The 13,062-nt window shown below is 49.0% G+C and overlaps 1 protein-coding gene across 1 annotated transcript in view; it reads left to right on the top strand.

Moving 5' to 3' along the window:
* MKL1 (megakaryoblastic leukemia (translocation) 1) overlaps positions 1-13,062 on the top strand; it is an 82,738-nt gene that overhangs the window by 65,985 nt on the left and 3,691 nt on the right. The window contains exons 5-16 of the mRNA XM_009077346.1: positions 1,228-1,283; positions 2,768-2,843; positions 3,511-3,672; positions 5,108-5,283; positions 5,721-5,876; positions 6,379-6,629; positions 6,985-7,156; positions 7,434-8,549; positions 9,711-9,824; positions 11,671-11,844; positions 12,212-12,272; positions 12,675-13,059. Coding sequence (XP_009075594.1) covers positions 1,228-1,283; positions 2,768-2,843; positions 3,511-3,672; positions 5,108-5,283; positions 5,721-5,876; positions 6,379-6,629; positions 6,985-7,156; positions 7,434-8,549; positions 9,711-9,824; positions 11,671-11,844; positions 12,212-12,272; positions 12,675-13,059 — 2,899 coding nt within the window. The remainder of the gene's footprint in view (positions 1-1,227; positions 1,284-2,767; positions 2,844-3,510; positions 3,673-5,107; positions 5,284-5,720; positions 5,877-6,378; positions 6,630-6,984; positions 7,157-7,433; positions 8,550-9,710; positions 9,825-11,670; positions 11,845-12,211; positions 12,273-12,674; positions 13,060-13,062) is intronic.

The following is a 13,062-nucleotide window of genomic DNA, read 5'->3' as shown; positions in this document are numbered from 1 at the left end:
ATGCAAGGGCTTTTATTTTTGAACAGTCTTTTGAGATTTCATTATGGAGTTGTGTTTGAGAAATACTTAATCAGTGGTCTTAAGTGAAAAACAGTATGAGCAGACTATATTTCACAGCACCTAGGTGCAATACTTTGTAGTTACTAACTACAGGTTTAGATGTCTGTCTTAAAAAGACTTGCAACTTAGCTTTAAAGTTTTGTAGCTTTTCTGTTTATCTTGATGGTAATTTAGAAAATTCACCAGGCAGTTTTAAATATGAGTATTACAGAACTATGAAAAGAAATTATTATGCCCCCTCCAGCTGGTTCTCAATACAAGCCACAATGTGACTGAAAAAGAAAAGCTACTTGCAGCTTTGGGGAAACTGTGAGGAGCTAGTGACCCTTACTGTTGTCACCCTCTTCCTCTGGTTTGCCTGTGGGACGTGAGCTTTGTGTGCTCCCGAGGAGCCAGGCAGAGTGAGAGATTCCTGCACGGTTAGTGAGGTCCTGGACAGCAGAGGATCAGTTTCTTAAACACGATCCGTTTTGGCTCTGGTTTTATACAAGGCCCGAGGGGGCGAGAAGGTCTGTTATATGGAGAGCTGCTGTTAATTCCTCAGGTTGTGGTTTTCTGTCAACAGACAGATGTACTTTCCTGTCCGAGTGTTGCTGTTCTCATGATAGTTTCTCTTACATGGAGCAATATATATATCCTGTGGACCTGCAGAATTTGCAGCCATTCCTTGCATGTGCACCAAACACAGGTGCAGGTTAAGGAAAGGCTTGCAGCTTCCTTTGACATTAAAAGGTTGTAAAGAGGATTTACAGTTCATTAGGATTTGCCCCCTCCATCTAACCATTTCATGTATCTCTTCAGTGTTTCAGAGCCATTCCCTTAAGGGTCCTGGATATCTTACTCTGTGTCGAAGCTTGTTGGGGGGCTGGTTTGGATTCATGTTCTTGGACCCAACTTTGTGAACAGTGATTAGTTGGAGTAGAAGTGTACCCATGTTAGACTCTGCAGTGGCCCACGAAAATTTCAGATCACTTCCTGTATCTCCTGTGCTGTCAAATGGAGTATGTCAATTCCCATTGCTTTATACCAACTGGAGATCTGGTCCAGTGTGTTAGAAGATGCAGGAGGCAATTACTGCTGTTTGTTAACTTAGCTGGCCTGAAGGGATGTGCAGTGAGAGAATTTCCATAATTTCATTTCACCTCTAAATGTTTTTCCTCTCAACAGCTCTGAAAAGTCCAGCTGCATTTCATGAACAAAGAAGGAGTTTGGAGCGAGCCAGGGTAAGATGCAATATAATCTTTAATGTTTTGGGAAAGTCAGGAATAGAATGTCTTATGTTTTGGGCATCCTGTAGCTGTTAGTGAGGTGCAGGAGGGAATTGTTCCTCCTCTGAATGTAATACAGCTCTGGGTAGTCAGAGGTGCATTGCATGTGGTGGTGATTAACCCTCAGTGAACTAGTTGTGCCCAAACAACATTGAATATGGTGCCTGGATTTTCCCTGCAAGTCTTCTTTCTGAAAGTCACTGATGTTTTTCTTCCCCACTGTCCATACACTTTACATTTTCTTTTCATGTTTTGCCCGTAAATGCTCTTACCATGTGGAGCTCAGTTCCACCTTTGAGGAAAGTGTCTCTGCTACCTGCACATGCAGTTGTTTATCTAGGACATTAGAAATTGAAAACTGAATAGAGAGGATCCCCCCAAATCCTGTGACACTGAAATCACACAGACTTCTGGGCTACAGAAAGAGGAAGCCTGGTGTCACACTTCACGCGGCTCTTTTGCTATCTGGGGGGTTTCTTGATGATTTCTGTTCCTCAAAAGGCCTCTGGGGATATTTATTTTCTGATTAGCCTACAGTGGAGTGAAACCTGTTACAACTGCTGGGCTAGGTTTTGTTTTAAAAGTGAAACCAACAGAACTAAGTGTAACAGCTGTGATTAAGACCTGTAAGCCCTTTAAACTGTGAAAGGATTGGAACAGGGGACTTTGCATTAAGACCAGTGACTCAAAGGCTTTTGGTTATTTATCTTTTTTTCCTAGAACCTTCTTACTAGGTTAATACTTTGACGTGGTGCACTATGGTGCTGTTTTCTGATTGACTTTATTTTCTCTGAAGGCTTATCCTGATGGCCAGTACTTACCAGCCTGTTACCCAGTGCTCCCAGATTACCATTCCTGGGCTGTGTAAAGCCTGTCAGGGTCATCTCTGTACATTACTCTGTAGTGCATTCTCCAAAGACAGATCTAAAAGCATTAGTGGAAGTGAAACGAGTCTTGCCATGGCCTTGAGATTCTGCCCAACAAAGGGCTGCATGGGGTCTTTAGCTTAATAAATAGCATAAAATAAAAGAGTATGCCTAAACCACAAGTGAGCCCTGAACACCAGCAGTATTTGCTGTGAACAATGGAACCACTGCAATTGAAAAGAGATGTCACGAATTTCACCCTGACACAAGTTAGTGGTGGTGCATAAAAGGGGCAAAGAGGACTTCAGCTCTTGAAGAAGTCCTTTCCAGTTTCTGTTCTGTGGGGCAGCACTGCACAGTTAGACTGAGGTGATTACAGAACACCATCTTTAGCATAAACTCCTTCTCTGGGTGCTCTGGGTCAGGAGATACGTCCCTTCTCTGTTCTGTGTTTATTTAGATCTCAGTAACAGCTAGAGATGGTTGTTTCTCTTCTTTGTGCTGTTCAAGATTGCCTCACTCCTGTGTCTGATCCACTGAAATTGGTTCTTCCTTGTCTGTTTTTTGCTACAGACAGAGGACTATCTGAAACGGAAAATCCGGTCCCGGCCAGAGAGATCAGAGCTGGTTAGGATGCACATTCTGGAAGGTATGGCACGTGCTGAACGTGAAACATCGTAATAAACTTCATCGTAGTTTCTTATTTAACAGCTTTCTATTTTGCCTCCAACCCCCAAGCCTTCCTTTCACTTGGGAGCAGGCAGAAGATCAGGCCAGTTGCATGATTCCTTGGGAAGGATTCAGTTCTGCTTGCTTGGAGGTTATTCTCAGAAGACTCTGTTATGTAAATTCAAATTGTGCAGTTTCGTGTGGCTGAGCACAGTGAAATAGAATTACCGTGGGTTGCTCTGCTGCTAAGGGAAGACACTGTACAATATCCAAGAGGGAGTGAGGCAGACTGGATGGAATTAGTAAGCACCTGGGCATCAGAGAGGGAGTGCTGTGCTGCTGCCCAGCACCACATTTTCACACACAACCGAAAGGGAAAAGATGAGCAAGAATTGGGTGACATCAGTTGGAGAACAGTGGATTTGTCTTATTCGAGGGTCACAAGGGCTGCTGTAGTTATAACTTAAATGCACATAATATCTATCAGATCTTTATAGTGCATAGTTATCTATTGTTATCTGCAACTGTTTTTCTGTACAGTTACCTACTGTTATCTGCAGTTACCTTTCTGAATAGAATTCAAATACTGCTCAAGGGTGTAGGTTGACTGTTGGTGGATTGATGCCATTTTATTTACGTTCCCCCAGAGACCTCAGCTGAACCATCGTTGCAGGCTAAGCAGCTGAAGCTGAAGAGAGCCAGACTGGCAGATGACCTCAATGAGAAGATAGCACAGAGGCCAGGTCCCATGGAGCTGGTGGAGAAGAACATCTTGCCTGTGGAATCAAGCCTGAAGGAAGCTATTATCGGTAAGGCCAGAGGAGGGTCTGTGCTGAAGGCATTGCCCACAGGTGGCTGTGATTACCTATCAATCTACCTGCCTGTCTAAGAGAGTGCAGTCCCAAGGCTGGTCTTGTTTTCCCCTCTCAGAATCATAGGTGTTCAGCCCCAAAGATTCTGAAAAGCAGAACTCCCTCTGGCCCAGATAGTGCTATGGAGACATTAAATCGTAGGGAGCATGGACATCCCAGAATAATGTTAAAGCAATTGTATACCCTAAAGACTTGAAAGAGTCTTGCAGACTGCATTCCCTGGATTCTCTCCTTAAAAATCCCTCTCTTGGTATAACATGTCAACAACCTTGGCCAGGGAGAGCCCAGGGACTCAGATCAGGGAGAGGAGACAGAATATAAACAGGTGTGATGAAACAAAAGATGTTTGTGAACTTAAAAACTTCAGAGGATTCAACCCCTTTAAAAATAAACCAGAACAGATGTAAATCATGCCAGTGCCATTCCAAAGGCTGAAAGGAATGCTGAGGAGGAGCCTTCCCACTGCCTCAGCAGTGTTCTTTTGCATCTTCCCAGACAGAGCAGCCTGTGTGTCTGTGGTTATTCATCCCCTCAAACACACAGAGCTACTTCAAAGACAAATGGGACACAACTGTGAGCAAGATGGAATACTTGTCATAAAACAGGAAAAAGCACAGTGCTGTGGGAGAGTCTGACTTCACTGCTGATCAAGAAGTACTTGAGGAAGAGTGAATTTGTGACCTGGAGCATAAGAGATATGGCTTCCTTCTGACTGAGCAAAGTGCATGTCTGGATTTCTGTTGCTTTTAGGTTAGGTGCAAATGACAGTATTTTTCTGCTTACCAGGATTAATTTGAGAAAATGTAGTCTAAAAAGCATTGGTACATTACAGATATACACTCATGCAAATTTATTTACTGGGCATGTGGACGGAGAGAAATGCTAATAGCAGACAGGGACACTTAATCCATAGCCCTTGTTGCTTGTAAGACTAGAGGAAAATTTGGGATTCTGTCTTCCAGGACAGAAAAATACAGGAGACATTCCTACTTCCACCACACAGGATGAACACCAAAGAAACCATGACTCAACCTTACACTGTCTTAACCTTTTTGGTACCAGATGATAAGTAAGCCATGCTGCAGAACTGCGTCTGGGCAGAGTTAAGGGTCTCTTCTTACGCTTACTGGTCTTGTCTGGCTAAGAAACAAGGGAAATAGTTCCCCCAGTCTGCATCATTTTATTCTGCTGATAGCAAAGGTGAATGTAAACACTTATACCTGGTCCAGTTTGGACTCTGTTCTCTCATTTTCAGTTGGTGCTTTAAGCACAGCTCTCTCCATGCCATTACTGTCTTTGTGAAACATCTAGTGTCAAATGAAGTAATTTCTTGTTCCTCTTTACAGACCACAGTTGATGTTTGTGTTTTCAGTTGGACAGGTGAACTACCCAAAGGTTGCAGACAATTCCTCGTTTGATGAGGACAGCAGTGATGCCCTCTCCCCAGAACAGCCAGCCAGCCATGAGTCCCAAGGGTCCGTCCCGTCACCGATGGACTCCCGGGTTTGTGAGCCTCTCCCTAGCACCACTGGCACACCACTAGCTCAGGTGAGAATGTGGTGGCCTCCTGCAGTGCCTGGAGCTTCACTGCTGATCTGTGGCAGAGGATCCTAAAAAGTGAGACCGAGGGATCCTTAAAAGGCACAGTCTGAGATTCCCCAAAGGGTCTTAGCTCTGTGTGCTGTCAGTGACGTCTGCTGGTTATTCAGAAGCTCTCGTAGTGGTGCCATGTGGGGAGGGGGAGATCGTTGCTTAGTGATAATAGCTCGTGTGCAGCTGATTCTGGCAGGCAAAGATGAGACATACAGGTGTGGGGTTTTGATTCCTTTTCTGCCCTAAGAAGTTGTGTGGCTTCTCAGGGACGACTGAAGCAGTGAGTTAAAGGAGTGTGGTTACTGATTTGAAAGCTGTGATCCTTCCCTCTAACTGGACACTCTACATTCTCCTCATATGTGTATTCATTATGCTTTTTTCTGTCCCTGCAGGGTTCATCCCAATTGCAGATTAGTGCAGACTCCAGTGAAACCCTTTTCCTACCTGAGCAGCCACCCCCACCTCTGCCACCTCCACCTCTTCTGCCCCCTAGTCTTCCCAATGGAGTGGCTCTTACTGCTGCCAAGCCCCCACCAACACTCATTAAGGTACTATTTTGGCTGATTACTTCATTGTTGTGGACTGAAGGAACATAAAATGGTTACTCTGAACCACGTTTGGAGTTAGAAGTATTGAATTAACAGATGCAAAGGAAGGACCTTATTTCTCACTAGTGTCTTCCTGACACTGGCTGTAGCGTATTTAATAGGTTTTGATGTTCCGTGGTGTATTCACCTTCTGTAAAATGGGTGCTGAATGCAAAATGTTTTGAAACCATCAGTGTTATCTGTAATTAGAGTCAATGAGTCTGCACTGGATGAGCAGATGATCTGGTGTGCTGGGAAAGGTGACCTGCATTATGGTGCAGTGTAAGCTGCTGCCGGTGCTGTGTCTGTAATGTTGCCTGAGTTAGAGAAGCATGGAAAGACCCTGAGGTCAAAACTGGAGAATTTCAAAATTAAAATCCCAGTGTATCTTCTGGTTTATATGGGGTATTATGTTATATCAGTGTTTCCATTCTTACTTGCTTCCTCCTTTTCTTCTGAATAGCAAAGCCAGCCCAAGTCTGCTAGTGAGAAGTCTCAGCGCAGTAAAAAAGCCAAGGAGTTGAAGCCGAAAGTCAAGAAGCTTAAGTATCATCAGTATATTCCCCCGGACCAAAAGCAGGACAAGGGAGCTCCTCCCATGGATTCATCCTATGCCAAAATACTGCAGCAGCAGCAGCTCTTTCTCCAGCTTCAGATCCTCAACCAGCAGCAGCAGCACTACAACTATCAGACCATCCTGCCAGCCCCACCAAAGTACGGGTCCGCAATGGCAGCTCTCTTAGGAAGCTTCTTGCTTCCCCAGTACTGTTACCAGAGACGTGGTGTCCTGGGTCTGAGGTGTGGCCACTGCATACAACACGCTCAGTCATCATGTAGGTTACAGCAGGCCTCAGAAAGGTCTGGTGCCAGATGAATTAGACAAAAGTAGCTGAAGGAGTTGACTGGTACAGCAAGGGGCACAAATGCAGTTGAAGGCATTGGTGTGCTTTAATGTCTAGGGCAGCATTAGCAACCCGGATATTTCTGAGTGTGTATGATTGTTGACACTGAGGGCCTCCAGTGCCTTTCCACCTTGGTTTTAATGTCAGTGTTTCCTGTTTTCCTGCAGGCCTCCAGGAGAGCAGCAGAGCGGTGCCAGTGCCCCTGCCGTACGCAATCTCTCTGCCACAGTCAGCAATGCATCTCCAGTGTCCTCTGGTTCCAGTGGACTGATGAGACAAAACAGCAATGCTGCAGTGGGCAAGCCTGGCCCTCTCCCTGCCAACCTGGATGAGATGAAGGTAAACGTCCTGTGAAGCTGCACAGCCTCTTTTTGCCGTTGTCAGCAGGCAGAACTGAATGATATTGCTGCCCCAGAGCAGGGCTGAGGGGGCTGACTGGAGTTAGTGATAGCAGCTGGGAGTGCTACTCTGCAGTACTTCCCGAGGTCCAGGTTTGTTGGCCTGCGGGAGGGTCTCTTCAGACTTTTGTCCCATGGCTCTGGTAGCTGTTGGTAGCTGTTCAATTAGGAGTGTGTGTTCTCTTAATGTTGCCCTCTGTTTTTATCCCTGTATCAAGGTAGCAGAGCTGAAGCAAGAGCTGAAGTTGAGGGCCTTGCCTGTCTCGGGCACAAAGACGGACCTGATTGAACGTCTCAGAGCTTACCAAGAGCAGAACGGTGCAGCTGGCCAAACAGCCCCCACTCCCAAGCCCAGCACAGCAGCTGTCCTCCCAAAAGCTGCTGAAGTGGTGGTAGCCTTCCCAACTGCCAGGCTGAGCACAGGGCCAGCCTTGGTCACCACTGGCATTGCACCAGCAGAAGTAGTTGTGGCCACAGTCACGGGTGGCGGCATGGTGAAGTTTGGCAGCACAGGCTCAACTCCTCCTGTTTCTCCAACTCCTTCTGAGCGCTCGCAGATGAGCACAGGGGATGAAAACTTGGGCACTGGAGATACCTTTGGAGAGATGGTGACTTCACCCCTGACCCAGCTCACCTTGCAGACATCTCCAGTGCAGTTCCTGGTGAAGGAAGAAAGCTCCAAGTCTGCCTCCTGCAGTGTAAATGCAGCACCCAGGTTGGAGCAGTGTAGCACTGGTAACAGCAGAGATGCAGAAGTTAGGGACAAAGACCAGATGCTGCAGGAGAAGGACAAGCAAATCGAGGAGCTCACCCGCATGCTGAAACAGAAGCAGCAGCTGGTTGAGATGCTTAGGCTGCAGCTGGAGCAGGAGAAGCGCTCCCAGCAGTCACAGCCGGCCCCGGCGGCCGTGGGGGAGGGCACAGCCCCTGCCTCCAGCCCGGGAGCGTTTGGCACCCAGGTCAAGAGTGAAAACGGTTTCCTGAGCTGCCAGTCTGCAAAGCAATCCAGTGGCCAAACAGACCAATTCAGCCCCGCACCAACCGCTAGCCAAATGGACACTTCGAATCCAAGCCCAGTGCCAAAGAAAGCCGTGCTGGTGAAGCAGGAGGTGCCAGCTGCGGAGGCGGAGCCGCCGTGCCAGTCCCACAGCCCGCGGCTTTTCCTTGGCCAGCAAGGGAGCGCCCTGGGCGACCTCATCAAGGGCACCCCTCCCCCCACCCTCATCACCGACTCCACAGGGACCCACATCGTCCTCACCGTGACCAAGCAGAGTGCAGAGAGGCAGGGCCTCTCGCCCCACGGCAAGGCAGGGAGCAGCTGCCCAGCCTTTCAGGTAGGCAAGGGGCAGATCCCCTCACTGCTGGGGCAGCTGGGCCCTCTCTCCTCTTCCCACTCCTGTGGCACAGGTTGCCACAGGACAACTTAACAGGGTGAAAATGCAATGCAATAAATACTGAAAGGGCTGAGTTGCTCACCGCGGTGGCTGGTAGGTCGTGGCTTTGTAAAGCAGAGCAGTGTAAGCAGATCTTCAGCAAAAAGACTGGAATTGGACAATGATGAGCTGTGTACAGCGATGCACGATTGGCTGTGTGCATCACGGGCTGTTCAGCATTCTCCCAAACACATGGTTCTGCCTTTTGTCAGGCAGGATCTCGGGCTTGGACAAGGGTTTGCAGCCACAGTTCACTAGTTTTTGAAAGAATAACTATGCCCATGGTAGTAAAATAAGCAGAGTGTGTTTCACCTCTTGTCCTTTGCTGGAGAGACTGTAGTTGGAGTGATGAGTCACCTTATCTACCAAGAGCTGAAATCAGACCCTGGGAGCAGACTGTTTGCTTTTTGGCTGCTCTTTGTTTTAATGCGTGTCAGTATTTCAGTGTTAACAGAGTCTTTCATCAGAGATGATTTACTATTCCCCTGTTGGCATGAGCTCAGCACTTAACAGAAGTGTTCAGAGTGTTTCTTCCAGGAAGGGATAAATATGCCCAGGTTTTATGGCATAAGTCAAACCCCAGCATCTTCCATGACATCAGAGAAGATTTTCGGTCTCTGCTGCTATGTTTTGTGCATTTCTTCAGAGCAAGTGGCAGTGTCTGCCTTCAGGGACAGGCTGCGTTGCTGTGGGGTAGGTGACATGCCAGGCAGCTCTCTGAATATCAGCATCCAGTGTCACCCTTGAGAGCCCAGGGATTCTCACCCCATCTCCAGCTGCTGCTCCAGAAGGGCTGTGTCAGGGTCTGTCAGTCCTTGAGGCGTGTCATGGACTGGCATGCCTCAAGGGCCCAGGGATTTAGACTGGTACTACCTGCTCTTTTCGGAGTCTGAATCACACCCCAGTCTGATTTCTCTGTTCAGTGAAACAGAACAGATGACTGAATTTCCTAAAGAATAAAGAGTGGGGGAAGACAAACTTCATAAATCCTTTCAGAAACAGGAGCCCTGCTCCATGTCATGTCTGGGGAATAACCTGTTACGGATACCCTTTTCTTTCCAGAAAGTACAATCATCGCCCGCTAAAACTTCCAGCCAAGCGCCGTGTCAGCTCCCTGCGAGCACCCCTCAGCAGCCCACGCAGCAGCAGCAGCCCCGAGGACTAAACCAATCCAAGGTAGCTTGTTGATTGCTCACTTTTCTTCCTTTGTTTTGTTTTCCTGCTGCCAGGGTTTGTAGCAGCAGTGGGAAGGACACAGAGACAGACACACACACACACACACACACACACACTCTCTAGGCTGAACTCTGACCATTGACCAGCTTCTGCCTTTGGTCAGAGGTATCCTGGGCAGATACCAGTGGGTGTTTTAAACAACCATTGTCTATGGATTAAAGCTGGTGCGTGGGCAGCCTTGGTTCACAGAGATGCCCCTGGTTCTGGAGGGGCTGCTGCATGGAGAGAGGGTGGTGTGGGCACTGTGTCTGCTGCAGAGTATGTGGTATGGGTTCAGAGGGGTAAAAAGGATGTGAGCTTTTGCTCTCTGGTTACTGCTGAGCATGCTGTGCTTTCCATTTCCATGCCTTGAGCATGCCTGTTTGTCACCTCTTTCTTTGTGGAGTGCAGTACTGCTTCAGGAAGGAGACCACATCTGGCTGTATCCCTTCTTCAGGTGATGGCTGTAAAGAGGCTCTGCTGTGCATCTCCTCCCTTCCTACCCCACTTAGCTCTCTCTCTAATGTGTAATTAAATTAAGATAGATACAGAAAGATTATGAAGAGTTTTTAGAGGCTGAAGAATCACTTCTGAGTCAGTTTCTGGAAAGGCTATGAAGACAAGAGTCATTTTGAGTGCAGTCAGAGTGGGGTATCTACATTGCAAAGAGTCAGTGCCTTGGTTTGCTGTGAGACATTTGAGTAAGTGCAGAAGGTAAACAAAGGGACCTTTTCCCTCAGAGTCCCTTAACCTGTGTGGTGCAGAGATGTCTGTAGTGACTCTCTTAATCCTCTTGCCTTCCTGTAGGGTCAGAAGTCAGGTCTGCAGGTGGTCATAGGGCAGCTGCCCCCCAATATATTGACTTTCTCAGCACCTCCAAACGTGCAGCCGTAAACAGTCCCTGAAAATTGGTGCTTCTGGCAAAGTTGGCCCACCCATGTGTCAAGGAAGGTATCCTCCTAGCATGTCCCAAGTGGCCTGTGCCACAGTGATGGTTTCCAGCCCCTCAGGATGAGAGCAGACCCCAAGCAGCTCTGCCAGCCAGGGCCTGGGGTCACTCTACCTGCGGGTCACAGAACAGCCAAACAGCTTTCCAGGGACAACGGGATCAACATCTGTTGGGCATCAGCACGTACAGGTGTTGGAAGTGGTGTTCAGCTGCTGCCCAGGGATCACTGCTCCAGGGGAGCAAGTTTCAGTGTGGGTCACACATAGCTGCAGTAAAGGTACAGGCCTGATCCACATTTTAACTTTTTTTATGGGCAGTTGTGTGCTGATTCATCTGGTAAAGCTGAGTCATGAGCACTACTTCCTGCAAGACTTGGGGTTTCCTTTGGAGCTCTGGTGCTCTCTGCCCACCACTGGCTTGTGAAAGCCAGATTGTGTCCCCAAAGCAGCACTTCATAGGAAGGTGGGTAAAACCTGTGTACAGTGCACAGAGGGGGCTGAACACACAAGGGAAGTGCCCTCTCTCTCCAAAGTGCTAGAGGAATCCCCCAATTGGAGACATGAGGCTCTCCCCATCCAGGAGCAGTGAGGTGGTGGTTTGTGGTGTGGCTGCTTTAGCATTAGAAAAAGCAGCAAAATATTTCCAGCTGTGAGTTGGAGGGGAAATCTGTCTCCCTCCCCTTCAGGCAGGGCATAGTGCACAGAGTCCGGGGAAGAAGGCAGGCTGCTGGGAGCAGAGCAGTGCAGGCCTCTGCGCAGTGCTCACCCAGGGAGGGGTGATGGTCTCTCAAGGCAGCTGTGCAACAGGAGTCGATGTGGCCTTTTCCCTGATCACCCCTTCTGCCTTCATTCTTAACAGCCCTCATCACAGCCCAGCTCTCCTGCTCCTTCCCCATCCCAGATGGACCTGGAGCAGCAACAGCACACGCCGCTTTTTGGAACTCCTCCACCTCCTCTTCCTGTTCCCTCGGTCCCAATGAAAGAGCCACCACCAGGCTATGAAGAGGCCATGAAGCAACAGCCAAAGGCCCAGGTGAGAGCAGTTGTTCTCCCTGGTTTCCTTGGAGAGCAGATGAAAAGCTGCCATTGTAAATCTGCTTAGTTTCCTGATGTGGGACAGTGGAATGGAGACACAAATGTGCCTTCTTAGGTGAATTCCTGATTGAGGGTTTGGGGCAGACCCTAAACCACAGGTGAAAAATCCCTCCCCATTCACTGCCATTGCTGACTGTACTTTCCCAGCCAGTAACAGCCTGGGGTTAGCAAGCACCCGTGCGCATTCCTGCTAGGTAACAGCCCCAGCCCTGGGGCGAGGGAGGAGAGCCAGCAGCCAAGGGTGTTTCTGGAGGTGGAAGCTCCTCTGGTAAATGGAAGGCTAATCCTGCACTCTCTCTCCGCAGGAGAATGGCTGTTCCAGCCAGCAGATGGACGACCTGTTTGACATCCTCATCGAAAGTGGAGGTAAGGAGACAAAGCCAGAGCACTGCCCATAGTCCCTGGGTTTGAACCTGGGGAGTCTGTCATGGCCCCATTGTCCCTGCCAGTGCCTTTAGTGTTGGCAGTAGTCATACAGGCACCAAGGGAGATGTCAGTCAGGCATTAGTGTGATTCTGGATGGTTCTGCTGTATCACATCTGGGCACATCACTTCTGAGACTCTGCACAGAGACTGGATTCCCTGGAGTGGGACTGAAAACTCCCCATAGCAAGACAAGCACAAGGCACAGAATGAGTTTCTTATCCCAGCTGGTGGTCAGTGATGGCTCAGTCTGGGGGGGTTCCCTGTGGCCCTCACGGGTGGGAGGGGACCCTTCTGGTGTTCAGCCAGGCTTTTCCTCACCTGGGCTGTTTGTTCCCTGTATAGAGATTTCTGCTGACTTCAAGGATCAGTCGTCCCCAGCTGGGAAAGAAGCCCCCGCGGCCCCGACCTGCTCCCCACCACCCAGCAGCTGCCACCATTCCTCAGAGCTGGCGGTGCCAGTGTCCCTGGGGCAGCCTGTGCCCGTGGGCAGGCTGGAAGACTTCCTGGAGGGCAGCACGGGCCTCCCGCTGCTGACGGCAGGACACGACGGGCCCGAGCCCCTGTCCCTGATCGACGACCTCCACAGCGAGATGCTGAGCAGCTCAGCCATCCTGGACCACCCGCCCTCCCCCATGGACACCTCGGAATTGCACTTTGCTCACGAGCCATCTGGGGGCATAACCCTGGACCTGGCTGAGGGTAACTTGGACAGCATGGACTGGCTGGAGCT

The sequence above is a fragment of the Acanthisitta chloris genome, unplaced genomic scaffold (genome assembly GCF_000695815.1).
Source record: "Acanthisitta chloris isolate BGI_N310 unplaced genomic scaffold, ASM69581v1 scaffold2846, whole genome shotgun sequence".
NCBI lineage: Eukaryota > Metazoa > Chordata > Aves > Passeriformes > Acanthisittidae > Acanthisitta > Acanthisitta chloris.
This window is presented reverse-complemented; position numbering and strand designations above follow the sequence as displayed.